Raw genomic sequence first — 27,963 nt, 5'->3', positions numbered from 1 at the left:
ATGAGGCTCAGAGAGAGTGAGGAAGACAGCATATTTCCCTATTTTCCCTTTGCTTTCTAAATGGGGCTACATACTTTATAGAAACACTGCTTTCACTATCCTAGTCACTCTTTTTCATTAGTAAAGAGTTAATTCCTTGCATCTTTGCCGGTTTATAGAGGTTTAACATTTATAGTTGGATAGGAATCTTGCCTTTCGGTATAAAACCTTATAGTTTAACAGTTGATTGGGTTAGCCAATTGCTCAGCTTAATTTATAATTTTTCTAGTATTTCTCAAACATTTTTTTGAAACTTAAGTAACTTAAGTCTTGAGTAACTTCAAAATATTTGTTTATTCTTCCTGCTAAAAAAGTTTCCGATATAATGTAATGTAATACTGATGTAATGAAAATCAAGAACGCCATTTACATAAAATCATTTATTAATATACAATTATATATACTGAATATATATAATATTGAATATGAGCGAATATTCAATATCTTGTCATAAATAAAAATAAAATTGGTTTCTTGCAGTTTTTCTTTAATTTTTTGGAGTAATGTATGTAAAAGCAATGATATAGGTAAAATTTAGTCTAATATAAGAGGTATATTCTTTAAAAACAAAGTAACAATACTATACCATAATTTTAATAACAATAATATATATTAAAATAATTTTTTTAACCTGCGTCAATAACATTATTATCTGTAAACACCTACCACTAATAAGGGTTCTATAGTAACAGCAAAATAACTATCGATACACGTCACAGATACAGTCACGTCGTTATTGAATATTACATAAAAAATTAACGACTTTCTCATATGAATTTAGCTGTTATAAATTTTTATTCTGTTACAAAAATAAGATGAAAGCTGTTAATAATTCAAAAGTGTCAACAATTAAGTTGTAAACATTTGGTTCAGAGTGGGTTAATTCTTTATACCGATATAAATAGTGTAGTGTAAACAGTGTAGTGTATAGTATTTTTTATACTGGTTTTTATTAATTTGGTTGGTTCTTGTTTACTCCACTTAGACTCTTCTACTAAAATCCGACTCTCTTCTTCTCGTTGGTGGCGTCTGTTCCGAGCAATCAAACTGGAGATCCGGTATCCAACCGGGGTATAAATTTGGGACGGGAATTGACGAGAGTGAACGAAATAGTCCCCCGAAAGGGAGGTTTGGAATTGGGCTAACTATCAAAAGAGTCTTCATCATCCTGGAGCTACTGCCATGCTTATACAAGGAATGCATAAAACCAAACCAGATATCACTGCTTTACATAAGATGGGATGGACTCACTCAGAAATCCTGAAAAAAAGAACTACAATATTTACTACAGCTGAGACCCTACACGTGACGAATTTGGTACCAGATTTATTGTGAGTATTAACCACAGAGTAATTGATTTAAAAACACTGATATAGAAGGAAAATGAGTACCAACTACCCGTATTTCTTACCTTCATAGACTATGTAAAGGCATTTTATATTATCGAGATGTGAGATATAGAACAAGCTATTAATATTTGTAGAATAGATTCGATATATAGACAACTAATACATAATACATATGAAAACGCAACTATAATAGTACAACTAGATGAAAATACAAATCCCTTTCCCATTAAGAGAGGAGTTAAGCAAGGCGACTTAATATCTCCAACGCTTTTTAATATAGCCCTGGAAAACGTCTTCAAAACTATAAATTGATCAACATATGGCACCAATCTTAATGACAACAAGTTTAACCACCTCAGATTTGCTGACGACATCGTGATTGTAGCGAGCACATTTGAGAAATTACAAATTATGATGAAGAAATCAGTCTTAAAATGTCAATGTCAGTCTTAAAATGAATATGACAAAAACAAAAACAATGACCAACACAATGACAAACAATGACTATCCCAGACGTATAACTATAAATGGAAGTCAGATGGAACAAGTCTAGGAATATATCTACCTAGGCCAAATTCTGAAACTTGACAAAGAAAACCAAAGTTCTAGAAGACTGGCATGGGCAGGATTTGTAAAACTCGGTTGGATACTGAAGAACCGCAAAACCCCTGAATACTTAAGGAGCAAAGTGTTCAACCAATACATTCTTTCTATCATGACATATAGATGTTAAACCTGGACCCTAACTAAGGCAAATATGAATAAACTAGCCACAACAAAAAGGAGAATGGGAAGAACAATGTTAGGTATACGACTGTCAGATAGAAAGAGGAACGGCTGGGTAAGATCAAAAAACAAAAGTTTAGGATATGACAACAAAAATTGCCAAACTTAAATGGTGCTTCGCAGGTAGCACTGCTAGACAAAATGACCAACCTTGGAACGCCATAGTACAGCATTGGAGACCTTATAAAGATCGACGACCAAGAGGAAGACCCGAGATGAGATGGGTGGACGACATCAAAAGAATAGCCGGAACAAATTAGAAGTATGTTGCTTAGAATAAAGATTGGTGGAAGAAGTTGTGCGAGGATTATGCTCAAAAATGGTCGAGACAGGGCGAAGAAGAAGAATTGACTTCAAGGCTATTGATAAAGAATATGCCGAATAAGACATAAGTATTTACGCAATGAAATGCAGGACAATAAAAAAGACATGTTCTACGAGGCACTGGGTAGAGAGTACGATAAGTGCCCAAAAATGATGTTACAATAATAGCAAGAGACTTTAATTCCAAAGTCGGAAAAGAGCTGTTGTAATTCTTAAGCCCCAGTAGTTATAAATTGACTTTGAACGAATGAATGAATTGTCAAGTAATTGGAAGACGGCTTTGTATTTATCTTGAAAGATTGCATGACGAGGTGAGCTGTAGATTGCAAATATATTAAAGTGCCATCGCGTTGCCTTCACTTGAACGATTGCTGCTTAATTTTATCTGTTGCATATTTCGGCAATTTATGATGTGATATACAGCTGCGGATGGTTATCATCGAGCCACTATAAGCTGTAGCATCGGGGTGAGGTGTGCTGTATGTTGTACAAAGTGGCATATTGAACGTAGATAGATCGCTACACTGGGTTTCTGAAATGAGCAGTACATCAATTTTATTAAGGTTGAAGAAAGTAACTATTTCTTGCTTATGGTTAAGCAGGTCGTTAGAGTTCCATGTGGCAATTCTAAGTATCTTGAAGAATTTCTTTGGTTAATGACTTATGTTAACAAGTTTAATATCATATTATTTTGGCAAACATGTTTTTGAACTCGTTAAAAAATGTTATTAGTTGTTGTTCTAAATTAGTTTTAGGTTCTGATTCGTGGTTGGTTTGATGTGCTGTCATGTTTGCATAAATGTTCTTTGAAAGTTTTGTAGTGTGATGTTTAGCTGATTTATTTCATTAAATACTTGTGGGCTGTTGAATGTTGTTCTTTGGGGCTGTTAGTTTTCTCTTATGTTTTCTACTAGTTCCATGTAGACTACAATGGCCATTATAATTATCAGAGTGATCTTGTTTGCATAGTGCACACTTAGTAGGAGTATTGCTAGGTTTTTTTACAAGATTTTGTATAATTTTTTCCTTTATATTTGACGCAGTAGTGCAGTTTAGTGTAATATGTTCTACTAGGGCCGTATGCTTGACAGCGCATGAATTGCATGATTGAGTTTTTTTTCTTTGGTACCTCCTCTGCTATTTTGGTGTCACATAGGAACTTTAGGTTAACTAATATGTCTTTGTTGTTACTCTTGGGTTTAAGTTCTATGAAAACTAGTTTAGTAAAGGATAAAAGTAAAGATACAGCTGCGGATGGTTATCATCGAGCCACTATAAGCTGTAGCATCGGGGTGAGGTGTGCTGTATGTTGTACAAAGTGGCATATTGAACGTAGATAGATCGCTACACTGGGTTTCTGAAATGAGCAGTACATCAATTTTATTAAGGTTGAAGAAAGTAACTATTTCTTGCTTATGGTTAAGCAGGTCGTTAGAGTTCCATGTGGCAATTCTAAGTATCTTGAAGAATTTCTTTGGTTAATGACTTATGTTAACAAGTTTAATATCATATTATTTTGGCAAACATGTTTTTGAACTCGTTAAAAAATGTTATTAGTTGTTGTTCTAAATTAGTTTTAGGTTCTGATTCGTGGTTGGTTTGATGTGCTGTCATGTGTACATAAATGTTCTTTGACAGTTTTGTAGTGTGATGTTTAGCTGATTTATTTCATTAAATACTTGTGGGCTGTTGAATGTTGTTCTTTGGGGCTGTTAGTTTTCTCTTATGTTTTCTACTAGTTCCATGTAGACTACAATGGCCATTATAATTATCAGAGTGATCTTGTTTGCATAGTGCACACTTAGTAGGAGTATTGCTAGGTTTTTTTACAAGATTTTGTATAATTTTTTCCTTTATATTTGACGCAGTAGTGCAGTTTAGTGTAATATGTTCTACTAGGGCCGTATGCTTGACAGCGCATGAATTGCATGATTGAGTTTTTTTTCTTTGGTACCTCCTCTGCTATTTTGGTGTCACATAGGAACTTTAGGTTAACTAATATGTCTTTGTTGTTACTCTTGGGTTTAAGTTCTATGAAAAATAAAGATAAGGGTTCCTTTCTTTTGTCTGTGTCTGATGTTTGTTATATTTCAATGTTTATGGCCGGTTTGCTCTAGTTCCTTTGTTATATCTATTGTGGATATAGATTAATGGATCTGTCTTGTTACCACTCTGAAGATACGTTGTTTATTTATCTGGTAGTGTGGTAAACGATTTCTTCTTCTTCTCTTAAATGCCTTATCAGTTTACGATAGATATCTACTGTATATGAGACGGAAAATTAGATGCAGCCATTAAGGAACGAAATACACAGGGAAGGAAAGGCATAGCCTTACTAAACAGCGTACTGTGGGATAAAAACATCTCCAAAGACAACAAAAGAAGAATATACAACACCATAATAAAAAGTATCACAACATATGGATGCGAAGTGTGGCCCCTAAAAGACAGATCAGAGAAAATGCTTAGAGCAACAGAAATGGACTTCTGGCGCCGCTCGGCGGGAATCTCCAGACGCGACAGAATAACAAACGAGAGAGTCCGAGAAATCATGGGGGTTACACATAATATTGTTGATGACATCAAAACGACACAACTCAGATGGTACGGACACGTAAGGAGAATGCGGAGAATAGAATACCAAGACAAATTCTTGAATGGCAACCAAGAGGTAGGCGAAGACCAGGAAGGCCTAGAAGAAGTTGGAGAGAAGGAGTTGATAAAGAAATCAGAGAAAGAGAACTGGAAGACGATCTATGGAACGATAAAATGAGATGGAGATTGGAAATCGGAAGACGTCGAAGAACGTTGTAAACCGAAATTATATATATATATCTACTGTATATGTTGTAATCTTGAAGGGTTTTAGTACAGTAGGTTTCTTTCTCCACTATTTGTGCAAAGTTATCGATCATATCTTTAAAGTTTTTGAGGCCATATATGAATACTGAAGCTGATTTTGGTATTTTCGGTTGTTTTTCTGTTTCAGTGTGTTCAAGACTCTCGGCGTTTGATAATGAACTGCATCAATTTTGTTTCTTTGTTGGTGGTGACCTTGGAAAATAAGGATTGTAATTTTGTTTTGTCAAGTTACGTTGTTTGACTGCTTGCCATGCGTTTTTATTTTGGTATTATTTGTCGTCGTCTGCCTGCCCTACAGTAGAAGGGTTACTTGGAGTGTAGTAAATGGTTGGGGTTATGGTGAGAATTGTTGTGGTTGTGTTTAAATAGCGAATTGGTTGTTTGGAATGTTTGGTATATTAGTATTTGTCTATTGCTAGCATATGTGGTTTGGTGCATTTTCGGATGTGTATTTTAGGGGCGGATGTTATTGGGGAGTTCTGTACATATTCCTGGATATTTGCTAATAGTGGACCTGATGCTTACCTGCAATTTATGCTGATACTACAATAGACACTAGCTTTTTGTGTTCCGTATGTGTGAATTGTTTATTGTAGAAAACAGAATTTGATACGCCACTGCTACTTTACTGTTTATTTTATTAACTAATATTTGAATAACACGATTTTTGTACATGTTCTTCGCAGTGGTTACTTTTTGCTATCATTCTCGTCGAAATACCTCCTTACTGTACGATATTCAAGTGAACACGTCATTTAAATTTGAACCCAAATACTAGTAGATGGTGATTTGTGATATAATGTTGCTGGTTAGTTAATAATTGTCCTGGTGATGTCGTATTTTTGCTTATAAACATCTATTTTATTTTTTGATGTTTAATTTAAGCCCAAAGCAGCTACCAACTTCTGCTACCTTAGACACAAAGCGTCTACAGAACTTCCAGGCTGTCAAAACTGACAATATCATCAGAATATTATATTTTCAGTGGGTCATCATTTCTAAGTATTTCCTGGTCTACATTAGTTAGCGCTTGGCTCATAATGTTCTCTGAATATATATTGAATAACAATGGCGAGAGTATACATCTCTGTTGTACACCTGTTTTTTTCTTAATGTCGCGTGTTAAATAATCTTCAACTCTAACAGGTACAGTTTGCGTCTATCTGTGAAGACGCATTCTGTTTTACCGTTTCAAAGTACCAGAGCATAAATATCTTCTTTTAAATGAGAATTTACAATGAAAGTTTGGAATATCAAGTAACAATTGAATTCAATACGATTATCAAAAACTCAAGATGCTTTTAAATAATGAATATCACATGTTCAAAAAAAAATATCACTTAATTATCTCTCATTACTCTGCGATTTTACGATAAGTAATTTAGAATAGGAGTCACTTGCTAAGAAAAGCTGTAGAATTCCGTATTGTACTGCCAGATTAGAAATATATACCGACACGTAAACTGTAACGTGAACCTATATTTGTTTTGTGTTTAACGTACCCATTTATAACGCTATAACACAAATATGACTTAAGTGTTGTAAAATTATTTAGAAAATTTGCTGATTACGGTATATGTACAACTACTTATGTATAAAATATTTACTATCTTGTTTTTAATTTGATTCGGGCAGTCTGCATTACAAGATTTCATCAAATACTTCTGTAATTATCAAATATTTAGTAAAAATTCACTTCACTTCTATGTGTTCACGTTTTAGATACCGGTTTAAATGGTACTTGCTTTTAATTATAATATTAGTTATTAGCACCACACAATGATAACAGAAATTATTAACAACCATGATGATGGGCTACATTGTAGCCAGGACAAGCCCCTGCCGCCGTGCTGCATAGCTGCTGGATTTTCTCCTGAAAAATAAAAAAATATATATAAATTTTTTTGTCTGAATATAAATTTTTCACCATGTATATGGAAAAATCGAATTCACAAAGTTCCTAAACCTTTTAACACAATATCTTGAACAATGTACATAAAAATATATAAATTTTATTGCATGGTCTGACAATAAAGTTCTGCATTCTGAACTTTATTTTTTTATTTATTTACGCTGTAACCACAAGGATTATTAGCGACCTAAAAAATATAATACAGGTAAAGTTAGAAAAAAATACAATAATTGATACAGTCCTGAGTCTTTAAGATAACTTATTGTGTTTTTAATGTTCATGTTTTTCCCAAGGCTTCCTTTATATTATTTGAGATAGTGTGCTTCTTTCTTGCTGCTTCATATGTTTTGCACTGAGTTAGTATATGCTTCAGGGAGAGTGTTACTTGACATTTTTCACACATTCGCGGCACAGTTCGCGTAAAGAGGTGTTTATGTGTAAAGTTACTGTGCCCTAGTCGCAACCGTGTTATTCTCACTTGGTCGTGTCTATTCGCTGTGGGTTGGACCCACTGTTTCAATAATTGTTTGATTTCTTTGATTTTATTTTGTGATGCACTCCACTTATTTTGCCACGCACTTAACACTTTATATTCTATTTCTGACTTAAAGTCATCTGAAGAAACCTCATTAATAAGAATGGAGTCCTGGCTGAAGGATGCTAAGCGGGCTAGTTCATCTGCTTCTTCATTTCCTTGTGTACCTGAATGTAATGGAACAAACATGAAGTCAACAGTGATCTTATTATTATTTAGAATCTCTATTTCTGATTGGATATGTGAGGCAATTGGATTATTGGTATATAAACGTTTGATAGTGTAAAGTGAGCTTAGTGAATCGGTTATTATGAGAGACGGGGACTGTTTCGACTTTTTCTTGTAGATAAGTGCAAAACAACTCTGCAGTGTATGACAAAGTAAGGGGATTGAATTTAAATTTTAAGGACATATTGGGTATAAGAATGGCTGTACCAACACCGTCTGAAGATTTGGATGCGTTAGTGTATATCTTATAGTGATTTTTATAAGTTTTCATTTCTATTAAGAATTATTGCTTGATCAAGTCTCTTATAGTCTCACTTTTTTATATATACTAAGGTTAGTATTAATCTTGGCAACTGGTATTAACCAAGGTGGAGTATTTCAGGAAATTCAAGATGTAGGTCATGAACTCTTTCGTAAAATAGTGGATCTATACTTGTTGTAGAGAAAGTATCTTAAAATCGATCTGTGAACGTATTGGTAAAAGTAGGGTGTTCTTTATTACTAGCTATTTTAAAAGCATATGAGAGAGAAAGGAGTTTGTATCGTAAACGTAGGGGTGGTTCTCCTGTTAAGCATTGTAAACTTTTAACTGTTGTCGTTCGAAACGCACCTGTAGCTATTCGTAGAGCTGTGTTTTAAACAGTTTCTAAGATTTTCAATAGTGATACTTTGTTTGGTGAATAAATTATCGCACCATAGTCGAGTTTGGATCTAACTAAAGATTTATATATATGTAATAGTGTATTTTGATCTTCTCCCCAGTTTTTGCTGGAAATAGTTTTCATAAAATTAAATCCTGCTTGGCATGATTTTTTAAGTTCTTCTGTAGGTTTTTTATAGGAGAGCTTTTGATCGAAAACCAAACTAAGGATCTGATATTATTTGTGAAAATCAGGATTTGATTATATAGCTTCAGATGTGGCGTTATAGTGTTATGTTTGCGTTTGAATAAAATAAATTTAGTTTTTGTCAGTGAAAATTGTAATCCGATGGTCCTAGACCATGATTCTAACTGATTGATTGTTTGTTGTAAATGTTTTTGAATAGATGTAGAGTTTTTTCCTTTGGCAAGTAAAACTAAGTCATCAGCGTATAATCTTCCTTTAACAATCGGTGAGCATTGTTGAAGTATGTCGTTTATGGCTATTAGAAAAAGGGTTGAGCTTATAAATGATCCTTGTGGTACTCCATTCTCTTGAACTTTTTTATCTGAGTTAACGTTGTCTGATCGAACTATGAAGCTGCGAGATTAAAAAAAATTTGAAATTGATTGCCTCTGATATTCTAATTATGCAATTTTGATAAGATATTAGCTTTATTAATATCAAAAAAGACTGCAATACAATCTTGCTTATTTGCAAATGCTACATGTATTCCTGACTCCGTCTATTAGGTTATTTATAGTGAATCGATTTTGCCTAAATCCACTTTGTTGTGAAATAAGGAGTTTTTGTTGTTCTAAATACCATCTCAGCCTTTTTTTATTTATCATTTTCTCTAACACTTTACATATAATATTGGTTAAAGATATTGGTCGATATGACTCAGGTGATGCCCGGGATTTCTCAGGTTTAAGAAGTAGTAGTATTATTGCTTCGGACCAAGTTGATGGAAAAACCTGGTTACTCCAGATAAAATTATAAAGGTCTAGTAATAAATTTTTCCCATTGTCTGGTAAATGTAGTAGAAATGCTAAGGGGATACCGTCTGGTCCCGGGCTTGAATCTTTGGAAGAGTTTAAGGCTTAATAACAAGTTCTATGAAGGAAAAAGGAATGTTAAGGTTGTGAATCTCATGTCCGTCGAATCCCAATTCGTTTTTTCTACGTTGTTTTTATGTATTTTAAAATTATCAGTGTAATTTTCATTACTGGAATTTAATTCGTATTGGTCTGCTAACATATCTACGATTTCTTTTCTATCGCTAATTAATTTGATATTTTTTGCTAGAAAAGGAATCTTATATGGTTGGCTTTTGCCAGAGATTTTACTTAAGTTTCTCCGAACTTTACTTATGCTTAAAGAGGTATTTAGATATTTTTTCCAGGATTCTTTTCTATTCTTTTTTAGAATGTATCTTGCCTCAGCTCTTTGTTTTTTGTAGTCCGTTATGTTTTCGTCTGTTTTATGATGCTTTAGTCTGTTGAAAGCTTTCTTATACACTCTTGTAGCTTGGCTGTATTCAGGTGTACACCACGGAAGAGGTTTATGTTTCTTTAAAATTTTTGTTTTTCTTACATACGTCTCTGCGGCTGCTGTGATGGTTTGTAAAAATGTATTTAAAAACTTGTCAATGTCGTTTAATGATGTGAAGTTGGTTTGGTTAATGTCCTGTTCGATCTGTTTGGTAAAGTTAGTCCAATCAGCATTTTTAATATTTCTCTTTGAGATAGGCGATTCGATATTTGAGATTTTCTGATGCGTTAAAGAAATTATAATGGGGTAGGGGTCACTACCATATATGTAGGGTAGAACGTTCCATGTTAACGTAGTGGACAGAACTGGGTCACACAGAAAAATATCAATCGCCGATGATGTGCCATTTTGTATGTTGAATCTTCCGTCGTTAAGCAGATTCAGATTTTGGCATGTTATAATATATCTTCTATAATTCGTCCTTTCGGGTTGTATTATATGGAACCCCACATCGGATTGTGGTAGTTATTTCCAACGATAATTCTAGGTGAAAGAATTTGTTCCAAAATAGCTGTAAAATCTTCTTGGGATATAGCCTGATTTGGTGCGATATACATATTACATATATAAATCTTTTGAGGTATATTTATTGCGATAGTTATTAATTCAATTTTATTTGAAGTCACTGATAACTGTGTGCTCATGAATTTTTCATCCACGTAAATTGCTACTCCTCCACTGGCAATGTTTTGGTTGAATCTGTTATTATAGAAACGACTGTTATTATAGAAACATGAATCTATTATTATAGAAACATGAGTCATTACGAAAGTTATATACATGGTTTGAATTTTTGAAATTTGTTTCCTGTAGACAGATAATAGATGGGTGTGTTTCAGAGATAATATGTTTTAGTTTTTCGAAATTGGTATAAAACTCATTTGAGTTCCATTGAAGCAGAGAATTGAATGTAATTAGTCTTTAGAGGAATTATTTACCGATGAGTCGATAAAGTTTTCACTGCAGGGAGTAAACCTATGTGTTTGCCAGGTTTTCGTATTAATTTGGTGCTTTTGGTTTTCATTATTTTGTCGATGAATTATGGATGAAATTCCGTTAGAAACTTTATAAGTGCATGAGAGTTTTCTGAGTACAATTTTGTTACGCTGATTATGTCTTTTGATCCGTGTATATTTTCGAATATATCCACTACTTAATCGAAGCTTAACAATTGTTTTTTCCTTTCTACATATTCTCTAACTGACTCTAGTAATGTTTGGAGATTTCGTATGTCATCTCTGAAGTTTTTGTCATCAGTTTTGGTTTTTTTCTTCTAGGGTTCTTTTTCCGGTTGCTTTGTTCGAAGTTATCTGGGGTTCGTGAGAATTTATATTTTTATTTGGAGGTAAGTAAATTACTATTTAACTGGGAATAAGCCACAATTAAAGGTTAAAATAAAAATAAAAAGATGATGTATTCTCAATATGGCCTCATGGATCACAGTTGTTGGACACATTCCTAAATGATATAAACGATAAAGAAGAGACAATAACATTTACCATGGAAAAGGAATATAATAACACATTACCTTTTCTGGATGTTTTAATCTCTAAGAACGATACTGGATACGAAACTCAGGTGTATAGAAAACCAACACACACCAACAGATATTTAAATTTCAAATCAAATCACAATATTAATATTAAAAAGGGAATCATTAAATCCTTATACGATAGAGCCAAAATTACTTGTTCTAACCAAAATTCGTTCTTGGAGGAGAAACATTTGTTAACATCTGTTTTATTAAAAAATGATTATCCTTTATCGTTTATAAATAAGGAATTTTCAACAATAGATCGAATAGAACAAAACAACTTAGAACGAGATCCTACAATATATACAAGGGATAATACGAGGAAAATAACAATACCATATATAAAAGGATTATCGGAAAGGCTTAAAAGGATAGGAAATAAATTCAACATTTCAACAACATTCAAAACAACAAACACGTTGAGATCTATTTTGTCCAAAACCAAACCTAACAATGAACAAGAAAGGACAAAGAATTGCATTTATAAAATACCTTGTGAATGCGATCAGTTTTATTTAGGTGAAACATCAAGGCCATTAAATGTTAGAATAAGTAAACATCAATCCTATATTAAAAATAGAGAATTTGATAGATATCAAATATGTAAACATGCATGGGATAATGAACATAGGGTTCAATGGAATGATTCAAATATAGTCCTAAAAGAAACGGATGGTAAAAAGAGAAAAATCAAAGAAGCGGCTCTAATTATGCTAAATGAGACCAATTGTGTCGCGAATTCCTCGACAGAATGTAGTAGGATCTGGTTACCCATATTGAAAGAGGAAGTTATTAAAAAGAAAATACCAGTATTGGTAAGTCAGTAACATATAGAGGATACATCATTTATATTTTTTAAATAACAAACATATAAAATCGGAATTTGGTATTTATTGAAGGTAAAATAAATGCAAGATCAAATACTTACCATGTCGGGATAGTATTATGAGGTTTTTTTCCTGGTTTTTCCCTCATAATTTACTATGGAATCACTAACAGGAGAATTTTACTGTCATCATGGCATGTATTTGTCTTTTTAAAGACGAATTACATGTTATGATCTTTTCTGACAAATATTCTCAAGTTAAAGTTGATTTCATGTAATCGAATGAACTATCTTATAAGTAAAGTCGTCCCAGGAACGCAACTCAACAATATTGGCAATATCATTTTAAAGTCGTCTACTTTAAAATGTATAATGTATGTCTGAATTGTCAATATAGATGAGTCAGATAAAATTAAATTAATAGAAGAATTTTTCACTAAGTAACAAAAAACAAAATTTGTTTAATTTACTAATGTTTGTATTTTGAGAACGATTTCAGAAGAGGAAATTGAAAAGTCAATAAACGTATTTTAACCTTTAATTGTGGCTTATTCCCAGTTAAATAGTAATTAATTTAAAATGCCACAAGAAAATAGCTTCAGAACAATATTGGAGGTAAGTGTTGACTAGTTTCAGGTGAGGTTGATTTATGTTTTTGGGTGTTTGGGTATTTGGGAATTTTGTCTAATTTTTGTTTGCATTGCACTATCATTGCGAGGATGGTTAGAAGGTGAAATATTTAGACAATTAGCTGACTGGTTTCCAGTTAATTTGCATTGCTCGAAGTTTGCATTTGCATTGTAAACTTGTCAGCACACGATCGTTCTTCTTCTTTTTCGTATGTGGATTCGTATATAGACTTAGCGAGTTCTGTAAAAAGCGTCACAAATATAATTACCTTTGTTTATTTTTATTGTTATGATACGAAGTTGACAAGCAAATTTTATTTTAAATTTTTAAAGGTTTTTTTTCGGCATAGACTTTTAGTCATTCAGCCAGACTCAACATGGTAGAAATGGTTGTCTGAGTTTATATTAAAATAAATATACAAAACAATAAACAGGTAAACAGGGTCACTCTCTTCTTGCCTAGGGGCCCATCAAGGCATTTTTTTAAGGACGTACAACACTAGGCCACGGTAAGAAAGGAATTTAACAATTGGGTTAAAAACAAAGGTTACGTTATTAACTAATATATGCATAATTATCTTTTTCCATTTGGCGATTTGTCTCTTGCTATTCGTACTATTCTATTTTCTGCTATTCTTGCGATGTGTTGCTTCCATTCCTCTTTTCTTTTTTTGGTCCACGCGTTTATTTCCTCTATACCACATCTCGCTCGTATTTCCTCACTTATTACTCTGTCTCTTAGAGTTTGGTTTGTTATTTTTCGTAAAACTTTCATTTCTGTTGTTTCGAGTAGTCTTTGCGTTTTCGCCGTATCTGCTCTTGTTTCCGCTGTGTACGTCATTATCGGTTTTATTGTTAATTTATATATCCTGGTTTTCGTTTCCGTTGTGAAGTATTTGTTTCTCCAGATTGTGTTGTTAAGACATCCTGCTACTCTGTTTGCCATGTTCACTTGTTTTTGTACTTCTTCCTCCACTTTTCCGTAGCTTGACAGTTTTATTCCCAAGTATTCAGTTTCCATCACTGGTTCTATTATTTTGTTATTTACGACTAGTTTACATCGTCTCGGTTCCGCTGATATCACTATCGCTTTAGTTTTCTCTGTTGAGATCTCCATGTTGTATATGAGCGCCGTATCTTCGAATTCTTTAAATAATCTTTGTAGGGGATCTTCATTTTCGGCTGTTATTATGGCGTCGTCGGCGTAGCATATTATCCTTATTTCCTTTTCTCCCATTCTATATCCTCTTCTTTTTTTAACTTTCTTTATGATTTCATCCATTATCAGATTCGAGAATGTGTTACAAGATAGTAGATTTCACGATAGTACTCTTAAGATAGTAGCGCCATAGGGCAGTGAGGCTAAGTACTTATCGTACCAGCACATATATCTAGTTGGCAAACTATTTAGTTATGTTACATATTCTAATATTTTCAAAATTTAATTCTTTGAACAGCAACATTGTTGCCAACGAGACCAAGTACTGGGACTTATAATAGACGACAGTTCGCTCTCAATCGGCAGTCTTCTTCAATGTAAGTTAAAATTAGCTATTATTTGAAGTTTCACAAATTTGTTGTTCATTTACCTTTGAAGTTAAGTTGCTGTTTTGATTTTGATTGGTTTTTTTGTTTACTTTTATAAACATTTTTAATAGTGCATATCAGTCTTGTTTCCCAATTGAATTAAAAAATAAATTTCAAGTACAGAAAAATTACTTATAATAAAAATATACACCTGCAAACCTCATAATTTATTAAGCCAGCAGCGGACGCTAAGCGCTAATCAGTTCTTTGTATTTTTACATTTTTCTTGGCAACAAGGCTATTGAATTTATATTTATTTTTAGCCGGTAAACGAAAACCTTCCGTTGCTAAATCAATTTTTTGTTCATTTTGAACTTTACTCTGTAAAAAGCTCATTAGCCCACTCAATCTTCTTTCTAAAGTTGTAACTTCTGCAGTTTCTTCGGTATTTTCCATGGATACGGAAACATAAGATGCCATAGTCGAATCATATCTGCTGGCAAAAATGACTCAATAAGAGGATACAATATCACCGCAAACTTGTCAGTTTTGTCTAAGGTCTCAAGTGAACGAAGTTGACTCTCAATCATATCATAAAGAGCAGAAATATTACAAGGACTACTAGAAACTCGACTCAAATTTAACTTTAAGAGCTCTCTAATGTAAACTTCAATCTGGAGATCCTCACTGCCAAACCTAGACTGCAAACTTTGAATAATTTTTGAACTCGATTGGATGTAATTTAAATTTGCGCTTTCCGCAACGTTTTGTTATCGTATTTGTACTTAAGTTTAAAGTACCTTGCACTGTAATTATCCTTTACCGCTTTTTCACTGATTAGCTCTTCTTCGGAAGCTTCTTCGAATATACTTTCAAGTAACGCACTCTCCACTTCACAAAGCTCATTGTACTTTATTTGTAAGAGTTCCCAGGTTCCCACTGTACGCTAATTTTCTGCCAGGTTCGCGTGTCTACCGGTTCAGCTAACAAACTGTCCAAAACAATAACAATTTTCTTAAATGCACTACGAACTACCGTTCTGAGTTTTCGAAGAAATAATACCTTCGTTCTTCGTTTCCTGGGTTCGAAATAATACAAAATTAAATTTTAAATACAAAAAACTTACTTTTATATTAAATTACACAAGTGTGGATTTATTTTAAAGCAGTTTGCTTTGGTGGTACAAATTTGCCTAACTGTATCTATGCAATTCTAATTCTAATATTATTATTAATATGATACATGGTATACTACTACATTCTCAGACGAAAATGTCGTAAAATTTAACTGCCTAACATCAGTACTCAGCTGGTTGTGCTAATTAGGGAATTTTTTAAGTAAACATATTAAGCATTTACTTGACATTTATCCTACTATACACAAAACGTTCATTCATTTGAAAATATTTTATTACTTATTTCAAAATATTATTTCAGGCGACAATTCTAAATTATTTACCTGCGCAGAAATATATATTCCAAACTGATAAAAAAATTTGGAATTGTTTGAAAATTTTTGAAAGGTAAATAATGATCAAAAAAGGGATTATGGTAATTGGACTATTTATGTATAAGAACAGTATTTATAAGAAATCTAAAATACGTAAGTCAGTTGAAAAACAGCGTCACTACAATAACAATTTTTTTTATATCGAATGTCAACAGGGGAAGTTTTTTCCTTAGAAAATTTCAGATTTTTATCTTATTTCTAATTATTACTCAAGTAAATTTCAATAAATCTAAAATACGTTATCTAGTTCTAAATCTAAGTCTAAATAAATCTAAAATCTAAAGCTGGTTGTGCTGATTAGGGAATTTTTTAAGTAAACATATTAAGCAGTTACTTGACATTTATTCTACTATACACAAAACGTTCATTCATTTGAAAATATTTTATTACTTATTTCAAAATATTATTTCAGGCGACAATTCTAAATTATTTACCTGCGCAGAAATATATATTCCAAACTGATAAAAAAATTTGGAATTGTTTGAAAATTTTTGAAAGGTAAATAATGATCAAAAAAGGGATTATGGTAATTGGACTATTTATATATAAGAACAGTATTTATAAGAAATCTAAAATACGTAAGTCAGTTGAAAAACAGCGTCACTACAATAACAATTTTTTTTATATCGAATGTCAACAGGGGAAGTATTTTCCTTAGAAAATTTCAGATTTTTATCTTATTTCTAATTATTACTCAAGTAAATTTCAATAATCTTTTTTACTTACGGAAATAATTACTCGTCAAAATTTAATCGATCATTACATAATATTGTTTTGTGTATAAAAATTAAATTTATTAAAAGTGAATAAAACTGGAAATGTTTTTACGTTTATGTATTATGTAAAAACCAGTATAATCCCGCAGTAAACTTTACTGATCACAGTTTGACTTTCAACCACGATTATATAACGTCATGGTGCCAAGGATAAAAATGGTATACTTGTATTTTTAAGACACTGTGACGTTATACAATCATGATAGAACATTAAAAGTCAAACTAAGCCAAAATATTAACTGGGAGGGGCCTTGATAAACAAAACCACGTGATTTTTCTTACCATAGTTACTGCATAACCCATAGACAATTGGCATAACCACAAAACTAGTTTTCAACGTTTTGCAGATTTGCAATGACACTTGAACTTATTTTTTCATCTACTAAGTGATAGCCGAACTAATTTCTCACCATCAAAATGCCAACTTATTACGGTAACATCAACAAAATCCCTAATTTGCATCGTTTAATTGTAATTTTATCTTTAGAAAAGGCTATGGAACAAACAATCACCTACTGGTAATAAAAAATCTTATAGAAAAATGCACTGAATATAATAAACCACTAGCTTTAATATTTGTCGACTATGAAAAGGCATTCGACACCGTAAATCAACAAAAAATGTTGGAAGCCTTGACAGAATGCCAAATTGACTATCGGCATATAAATATAATTAAACACATATACCAAAACGCAACAGCCAGTGTTAGAGTGGGTGATCGTCAAACCCAGGAATTCAAAGTTCAAAAAAACACAATACCAATTTTTAGGGATTTTACCACGTAAGTTATGATAAGGATTCATTAAGTACAGTTATGAAAAAATTACTGATTTCTTTGGAAATTTTAACTATATAGATATCATTAAAATAGAAAGTTTACGGTTTACGTACATAATGATAAGTTGAAAATTTGTTTTGAAATAGTGACGATAACTGTAAGTAAAAAGTATATAAATTTTAACATTGTGACATACCACCTTCAAATCTTATTCCACTATTTCGCGACTAGCTGATTGATTTTACGTCTATATTTGTTCTGATTCAATTACCTCTCAACCTAAATTATGATTTTTTAGATGGCTCTGTGTTATGACTGTGCTGTGCTGTCAACTTTTCATTCGTGAAATAAACTATCACTTTGTACCCGTACGTTTACTTTTATACTAAATTATAATGTATTACCCTTCACTGATATAAAAACAAGTATATTAGAAAAACACGATATGAAGTGATGTAAATTTTCAGACTTCAAAATTAAATTACTTGTGCTTAACTCACCAAGTGTAATTAATTTAACTTTAAACATGATTTTTATTTCATGTTTTAAGCTTCCTCTTTTGAGAATCGCATGTTTTTGAAAGATCTCACTAAATTAAAAATTCTAATCAAAGGTTCAACGTTTATGGAAGGTTTTAATGGACTATTCAGAATCTGACTCTTATTTTTGAGATTTAGTACATTTTTTTGATTCCGTATAATTTGAAATCGAGCAGCTTATTTAAATTTATTTCCAATATTTTTTTGTATTGGAATTCTTGCCTTTACCGCTTGTAAAACATCGAGTGTGACTGACTTTTGAACTCACTTTTTAAATCGGAAAAAAGTTGAAACTGGATGTCTAAATAAAAAAGGGTCTGAAAATTGATACTGTTTAATGGTATTTGAAAAAAGAAACTAATACATCAGTAAATTAGCCTTGAATCGAACATTTCGATCCCATATTAAATAAATATAGAAATTAGAATCATTAGAACCTTATGGAATCAAGATTCGATAAAATATATTGTCTACTCTTATAAGTGGAATCAATACTAATCAATTTCGTTTCGTTCAGCTTGATTATCTTTATTATCTGATTTAAGAAGTTCTCTAATTATGTACTGCTTCTTCATGATATTTTGGTCGTTAAAATAATAAATGACTTATCACCTAAATATTTTAAAGAATTCATTTATTTTAACAAAATATTCCAGTCTTATAATGCCAGAGATTTAGATGACATAATATAAATATACCTAGAACTATATATAAAAGTACGATAAATTCGCTCTTTTTTAGCTCAAGCTTCCTTAAGTTTAATCAGTTACCTGCATCTATAAAAAAAACGCCCTACTCTCAATAATTTTAAAACGTTGCTCAAACAACAAATTAAAAATTTCTAGTGTAATTTTATCAATATTGTATGTATATTAGGTTTCCTTAAAAAAAATAATAAAGATCTATCTATTATTTCCAACTTACATCATTTCCATGTCTATAGGTGTCCGACACTGATATCGAATAAGCACACATGCTTTTTGATCGATCCTGACAAATTAGTAAATTTAACTTATAAAAACCAATCATAGAATTCTTACACTACGTTAACATCGAGTATAATAGTGTTAGTTCAATGTCTATAGAAAAACATTTTCTGTATTATTTTTCTATTAATAAGTAATTCATAACCAAAGAATTGTATAAAACCATCAATAAATAACACCAGTTATTAATTGACACCAGTTTTTTGTCGTTAAAGACAATTACCAAAACCCGATGCGGAACAGGTCCGTACTTAGGAAAATCAAATGGTGGTGAGAAATGAAATTTGACGTCACTAATCATAGCGATGAATTATTATCGCAATCCACATCACAAAAACCTCTATCTTACTCAGCTGCAGCCAGCAAACAACAAGAACCGATCTAACCATCCAAGCTACAAGCAATAGTTTTTAATTCTCTCAATGATGTTAAATTAGAAGAATACTTGTTACCGGTAGGGTCTCTAGCTGGTCCAAAACACATTATTTTTTCATCAATAATCACCAACAATCGTATCTGTATTTATTTCTCAACCAAACAAGTCTTAGATGATTTTTTTTCAAACAGCAGAGGTTTCATCACTGTAAACAATACACAAATTCAAGTCCGTAGACTAATTACTCCAAGTGAAAGACTCCTAATATCCAATGTTTCTCCCACTATCCCACATAAGGTACTAGAAAACAAGCTACTGATCTTAGGGCTAAAACCAACTTCATCAATATCATTCCTGAATACAAACATATACTCAGTTTCCGTCGATATATTTACGTGTCTCCACTTACAGGCCCAAATCCCGACTCCATTTTAATAACTTTTGAAGATACTAGCAATCGTTTTTTTTGACACTAGACAACTTATGTTTCCTTTGAAAACAACATGGCCATATTTCTAGTAGTTGCTCAGTAAATGTAAATCACTCAGACAGAGCTGTCCCAACTGCTACACTTTCAAACAGAAACGAATCTACTACAGTGACTTCAACAGAAACAACTGCCATTACACCTTCAACAACATGCACCTCTACAAACATATCAAATAATTCAACGTCACTAACAAAAATATTATCTACAACCAACTTAACATCTCTTGATACATCAACTACAGATAATACAATGCCAGTAATATCCAAACCAAATATACCCACCTCATCAGCCCTATCATCTCACATAATCATAACTAACCAGCCTTCATCTTCCAACCTAAACAATAATTCTTTCTCGATTAATGAAAATAAAGAGAATCCAGCACCAAAATTATTTAGCGTATCCAACGAGGAAAATACATCTAAATCGTCCTCCAAACGAACTGTATCTGAAGCAATATCACCCCCGATTGAGACATCAGCTAGTGACGATGTATTTTCAAAGCCAACTCAGAAACAAAAAGAGTAAAAACAAAAATATCAACAATACCTTTAGAAACGCTAATGCAACGAATTAAAGAATTATTCAATTCCGAAAAGCAAATAATAACTTTTGAGGAAACAGTTGATTTATTTAAAAACACTCATGGAACAAAAGGTGTTATCAGCGTTATAAATAAATATACAGTAGACATTCCAGGATTTAGACAACTCTTAACCAAAATTCATTCATATACATCCGAGCGCTCATTAAAATTGAAATGTACAAAGCAAAACAAAAAAATTACGAGACAGCTTTCAAAAGACAACTACGAGGATGAAGAACCTGATAAGGATACATTGACTGAATTATCCCAGGAACTGAACATTCACTAATTACAACTATATTTACAACATTCAATTTTTAACAGTGGAACATAAATGGGTTTTATACCCATTATGAAATGCTAAAACTTTTAATTATTGATATTACCCCCGCTATCATTTGTCTCCAAGAAACGAATTTCAAAGACGAATATTGCCACATATTTAAAAATTTTTCAAAATGTTATAAAAATAGAAACAAGCAGGAAAAGCAAGTGGTGCAGTGGCCATTTATGTTAAAAATACTCTTGGAGCACAAACGATTCCTTTAAAAACAGACATCGAAGCTGTAGCCGTCTCAGTTAAAGCTTCCCAATGCATTAATGTATGTTGCATCTATACTCCCCCAAATACACTTCTCACCTTAACCGACTTAGAAGCACTCATTTCACAAATACCTATGCCCAGGCTAATAGTAGGAGATTTCAATAGTCACAACTCAATGTGGGTCAACAAATTTTAATATCAAAGGCCGACTAATCAAAGACTTGTTAACTGAAGAAAATTTAAACTTTCTCAATGATGGAAGACCAACCAGATTTAATATACATACTGGTACAACATCGGCAATCGATCTATCTATTTGTGACCCAACTCTTTCAATGGCTCTTAATTGGGATCCACTACCCTTTTTATATGGGAGCGACCATTACCCAATAAAAATTTCTGTATTTTCCAATGACACCATCTCTGAATACCAACCAGTCCGAAAATGGAACCTGAAAAACGCTAATTGGGACAAATATGCTGATGCCATAGAAACCGACATAGAATCACAAAAATCTAGTTTTGAAAATACTGATATAAATGAAACTTTCAACATTTTTACGAATATTATTACATATGCAGCAGAAACGCATATAGGAAAAACTAAAATATTAACTAAACATAGACCTCTACCATGGTGGAATACAGAATGTCAAAATGCAATCAAGCAATATAAAGCATCTTTTAATAGAAGGAAAAAACATAGTAACATAACTAACATAACTGAATCCAAAAAACAGAGAGCACATGCTCGATATATAACAAAAAATGCTCGAAAAACCAACTGGAGAAAATTTGCACCTACTTTACCTACACAGCTTTGTCTAGTCCAATATTCGTAAAATATCAAGAAAAAACAAATTTTACCAAGTGCCTTTTATTACTCATAATACCAATGTAATAACAAAACCTAACGAAATAGCTGATGCTTTTGCTACATACTTCGAAAAAAACTCCAGCAATAGCAACTATTTCGAAGAGTTTATACAATACAAAATCATCACAGAAAAACAACAGCTCGATTGTCAAGATAGAGATAATAGTTCCTTCAATATTCCTTTAACCTTAGATGAACTTAACTTTGCTATTAATACTACCAAAAACTCTGCTCCTGGACCCGATAATATACCTTTGGTGTTCTTGGAAAAACTGCCAGACAATGCTAAGTGTACTCTTCTAAAAATTTTTAATCGAATATGGTTAAATAATGTCTTTCCAACTTCCTGGAGTGATTCAATAATTATACTTATTCTCACACCTAACAATGCACAAACTAAAATTTCCTCATATAGACCCATCTCTCTCACCAATGTAATGTGCAAAGTCATGGAAAAAATAGTTAATAAAAGATTGCTAAGGATATTAGAAGAAAATCTGCTCCTGGTTAACGAGCAAAGTGGATTTTGACAAAATCGAACTACTACTGATAACCTCATAAATTTAGAATCTGGTTTTCTTGAATCTTTCGCGAACAAGCAAGAAACTATTGCAGTATTCATAGACATTACAAAAGCATTTGATACAGCATGGCGTTACGACATTATTAGATCATTACACACTTGAAATATTAGAGGTAATATCATTAATTTCATTTCAAATTTCATTAAAAAACGCAATTTTCAAGTAAGACTCAACCACTGCACAACCTCTTCAACAAGACGTCAAGCTAATGGCACCTCTCAGGGGTCTGTTTTAAGAGCAACGTTATTTTTAATTGCCATGAATATTATTATAGCATCAAACACAGCGTCACTTACAAACTTTACTTCATGAACTCGAAAACTGGTCGAAGAAAAGAAAACAGGATTGCAGTTTTCACTCAGCAAATCAAAGTGTTTGTTATTTTCAAAGAAACGTGATCCGATTAAACCGCAATTAAAATTATGTAACCAAATCCTGAATTATGCCGATGAGATTAAGTTCTTAGGGATGATTTTTGATACGAAACTAACATGGAAAAACACATTCTACAAATAAAAAAACATGCCAAAATGAAATTAATCTTATGAAAACTCTTTCTAATAAAAACTATGGAGCTGACTATAACTGCTTAATCCATGTTTATAAAACCCTTATTAGATCAAAAATAGATTACGGTTCCATAGTATATGCATCTGCTAAAGAATACTTATTACACTACCTTGACGTAATTCAAAATATGGCAATAAGAATAGCTACAGGAGCATTTCTTACCAGCCAACTAGAAAGTTTACGAGCAGAATCTGGCGAGCCATCACTTAAATATATTATAAGGATGCACTTATCTCTCACATACGCATTTGCTGCTACTTCTAATCCAAACAGTCCATCTAGAAGTAACATATTTACTGATCGTTTTAAAAACTTATATATACTAAAAATAGGAACATGAAACCGCCATTCTACGAAAGAGTTGGCAAACCCTTAGAACTTTACAAATTCCGATACCAAGTAACTATTCCAACTTCATAGAAATTTCTCCTCCTTGGACATTAAGTATTCCTCAATCCGATACATTCTTAAATATCTTCAGAAAGGACGATACTCCATACTCCTTAATAAAAAATACTTACATCAACAAACTAACAAAATTTTCTAAATCCTATCATATATAAACAGACGCTTCTAAAACTATCTACTGGAGTTAAGGCAGCTGTCATTGCTCCAAATACTACACTTGCGTATAAACTGCCATCCCTAAGCTGCATACATACTGGCGAGATATACGCCATCTATCAAGCTCTCGTTCATATTAACCCCAGCAATATATCCAATGCTCTTATAATTACCGATTCCCTCAGTTCCATCAATACCATTAACCAACTGTACACGAAGCATCCCATTGTTCTTCTAATCAAAAAAGAACTAGCTACCATTCAAAACAATAACTATACTGTACAAAAGGGTTCCTTCACACATTGGCTTCCAAGGAAATGAAGAAGCGGATCGTACAGCCCAACAAGCCAGGAACAGTGAAACCGCGAGTAAAGTTAGAGGTGTAGTTCTTAACGATTTAAAATTATTTATTAAAGTCAAAGTCGAAAATCTGTGGCAAGACCAATGGGACATTTCAACTTCAAAACTTCGCGAAGAGAAAACGTTTGTAAAACCGTGGAAATCTAAAATTCCCGACAGAACTTACCAAGTCATTGTTACTCGTCTTCGTCTAGGACATACCCGACTTACTCACGGACACATAATTGGTCACACTAATCCCACTTTATGTGAAAACTGTAGGCAGAAAACAGAGGCCTTTTTTTAAGTCAATAAATCAAAATTTGTCTTATACTAAATTTATTTTCATTCATAGTGACCTGTTATATCTGGTATGTAACTCTACACTCATTAAGATCGAAGATGCTGTCTAGTGCTCTTTTGGTAGTGGTTTTGTTTGTTGTTCTATCTTCATATAATTGTTATCCACTCCCCTTTCATTTGTATATCGAATGTGAATTGTTCAGTTGTTTATTATGTTTTTAGTCAGAGGCCTTCTTAAAGTCAATTAATCAAAATTTTTTGACTTAAGTAATTTTTTAGTAGATTTATTTTCATCTCCGTAGTACCTTATATCTTGTATGTAATTATACGTCCATTAGTAATCAATATATTGTGCAGTGCCTTTTTGGTTGTCGCCTTGTTTGTTTTTTATCTTGATATAATCGTTATCCCTCCTCTTTAATTTAATGTATCACACGCTGCAATAGAACCAATAACAACGGAGATCTAATGTAATGCCCCTTTGGTAATGCCGATACGTTTGTTTTTTTCTTAATTGTACTAGCTACCTTCTTCTCTTTCAGACACGACCTTATATGTCACGATACTTATATGTGACGGTCGCAAAAATCTGTCGCGTATTTAATGATTTGTTTCCCATCAAAAAATTGTTCAACATTGCTAAAGAAGTTTTTACTTAAAAATAGCCATCATCTAATAAAAAACTCCATCTAGCCGAAATATGCCTCATAATTCGAGGTACCTCCGTTTACATCACGCAACCACAAACACACAACACAACAATTACCATCCACCAGGTCATAGTCTGGACCATTTCAGATCTGACATTCAAAAAACTTACACATCAAATGACATTCAAAATACTGACACGACATGCAACACACAAATTCCTAACTGCATACAACAAAGACACTACACATATTAAAATAGATATCAAAGTTCATTATTCATAGTCACTCCATAAATCACAGAGTATTACAACCAACTACAAATTTTCTTACACACCTTAAACTCAGGCAGCTCTTTAAAATATGACATCAAACAAATGACACAATACACAAACAACTTCATGCCACAAAACCCTCAAAAGATCTTAACTTAGAACTCATACAATTACAGTAGTTGAGTTATTAATAGTCGAGTATTAATCTCCTGTTAGAGAGTTGCTAAGAGAGTGCTAAGTCGGTATGCTTACGCTCATCCCGGTTGTTCCGAGTGTCCTTTAATATAGATGGATGTGCGATGGATGTGTAGATGGAGTATGCGGAACTATTACGATTACTAGAACGAAGAGTCCCTTATATCAATCGATGCAACACACTTACATGACACAAAATACACGATAAACCACCTATAATTAAGTTCTGCAGTCAAACCCCACTATCCTAATCGTTACGGATATGTTAGAAGACGAAAACAATTTCATTGCAGTCTACGTGAACAAGTTGAATGAGATAACCTACCATTACACAACGAACCCCATTAATGCCAAACCTTTGCAGAAAAAACTCAAAGTTGTACCCGGAGTGAAATACCTAACCATCACAAACAGATCCAACCAAAAAACATCCATCCCACCCCGCCGTCCAGTTCCAGAAAATATCTCATAAATAAATCTAAACGCACGCATTCCTTAATAATTCCGCAATCAACACAGATTCAACCGATTATTCATTTAAAACTCAAAATCTACCCATTTATCAAAATTCAAGTCACTTACAGTCAACTCTCTTTACAAATCCGCCACACTTACAACCAAATCCAAAATCAACACATCACCTTTTATATGTTATTCCCCATATTACAGTACATTAACATTACAGTTACACACAACACACAATATGAACCTCTGACAGAAACAATACCCATTGAACCTTTACCCCCACCCTTACAATTAAAAAACACAAAACGAAACACATGCAACGCAATCTACACAACAATCAACTCAAACAATCGATCCGAACCATCCCCTACAACCATCACACACAAGCAACAAAACAACACAAGACAATTCAACAAGACAACACAACCCAAGCAAATAGCTTATAGAATACATCCCACCACACATTTGCCAACAAAACACTTCTCAACAATATTTAAAATCAAACGAACTTCTTCCCCCCACTTAAAAGTCTATTCATTAGACAAAACAGCACCCCTCAACACATAACCCTAAACCTTAACCCCTAAATATCCACAAATTCCAGACAAAACTAAGAAACAATATCGAGTTAATTACTATTGGCCCCATATATTTTAATAACACTCTACAAAAGTCACAACCAAAATTCAATCAAACCTTCATCTCATCGTGACAGGCGTTAACAAAACTTTTCACAAAGAAACATTGAAGACCGTCAATCATAAGGCCAATTCCCTAACATTTAAATTGTCAGAATTATTGTCCGCTAAAATAACAGCCCCATACACTTTGTTCAAGTCTTCGAGAAATCAGAACAAAAATTCTCAAAAGCACTGAAACACTGAAGATAAAATAACGTCATCCCCTTGCGCTTAAAATATCGTTCTAGTTGCTGCCAAAGCGAACGTCACAACACAGAATACCAACAAAGAGCCACTATCTCTCCAAACTGCGGACAAAATCACAAATCATATAAATGGCAGATGGACCATCCGGTTTAAACTATTGCGGCACATACTCGGTATATTCACATAAATGTCCCACCAGAAAAAGTGCTCCCACAACCTAGAAACACACACATACAGTCACTACCCTACACAAATTTCTTCATAAGAACTCACTTCTGAAATAAAATTAATAATTAACCTCATTCCTATGATCTTTTTCTACGTCTTACCTGAAAAAACTGCTACCAATATCTCTAACCAGATCTTCCGAAATATGTACGAACACGCAATCGTAGTGTCAACCTTCAACTTTTCTATAAATCAAAGATTTATACAAACCCCGATTTTAATCCTGTTACATCCCACCTAAGCTCTAGCTCCTAGAATGCACCCACTAGCCATCGACAAAACTACATAACTCCTTCATAGTCGATTTAATTTACACAAGGACATGGGAAGATTAGTTTTCTGTAGTTTTTCAAACTCATTGCACAACGTTAAGCTTCATCAAACTCCCACCTCGACTCCTACGCCGGTCTTAATTCAGTAACAGAAAATCGTCCCAAATATACAGAAAAACTCCAAGAACAGGAATGTAGCCTAAAAGAACGCTTTACCACCCCTATCCTTCTTCTTCTTCTTCAGCTTTTTTTATTTCCAGGGGTCGCTGTTCCTTACTCTTCGTCGACACTTATTTCTGTCTACCGGTTTTTCTTCACCTAAATATTTCTCTCTCAAGTCCTCTACCACACAGTCCTTTCATATTCTCCTTGGTTTTTTTCTACCTCTCCTTCCATCAACTTTTAGCAGCTCTATTTTTCATCGAAC

The 27,963-nt window shown here is 32.9% G+C and overlaps 1 protein-coding gene across 1 annotated transcript in view; it reads right to left on the bottom strand.

Moving 5' to 3' along the window:
- Positions 1-5,362: 5,362 nt before the first annotated feature.
- dpr13 (defective proboscis extension response 13) overlaps positions 5,363-27,963 on the bottom strand; it is a 258,704-nt gene continuing 236,103 nt past the window's right edge. The window contains exon 6 of the mRNA XM_072540668.1: positions 5,363-7,233. Within this exon, the coding sequence (XP_072396769.1) occupies positions 7,127-7,233 (107 nt within the window). The 3' untranslated portion in view covers positions 5,363-7,126. The remainder of the gene's footprint in view (positions 7,234-27,963) is intronic.

This window comes from Diabrotica undecimpunctata, chromosome 8 (genome assembly GCF_040954645.1).
Source record: "Diabrotica undecimpunctata isolate CICGRU chromosome 8, icDiaUnde3, whole genome shotgun sequence".
In the NCBI taxonomy this organism is placed as follows: Eukaryota; Metazoa; Arthropoda; class Insecta; order Coleoptera; family Chrysomelidae; genus Diabrotica; species Diabrotica undecimpunctata.
This window is presented reverse-complemented; position numbering and strand designations above follow the sequence as displayed.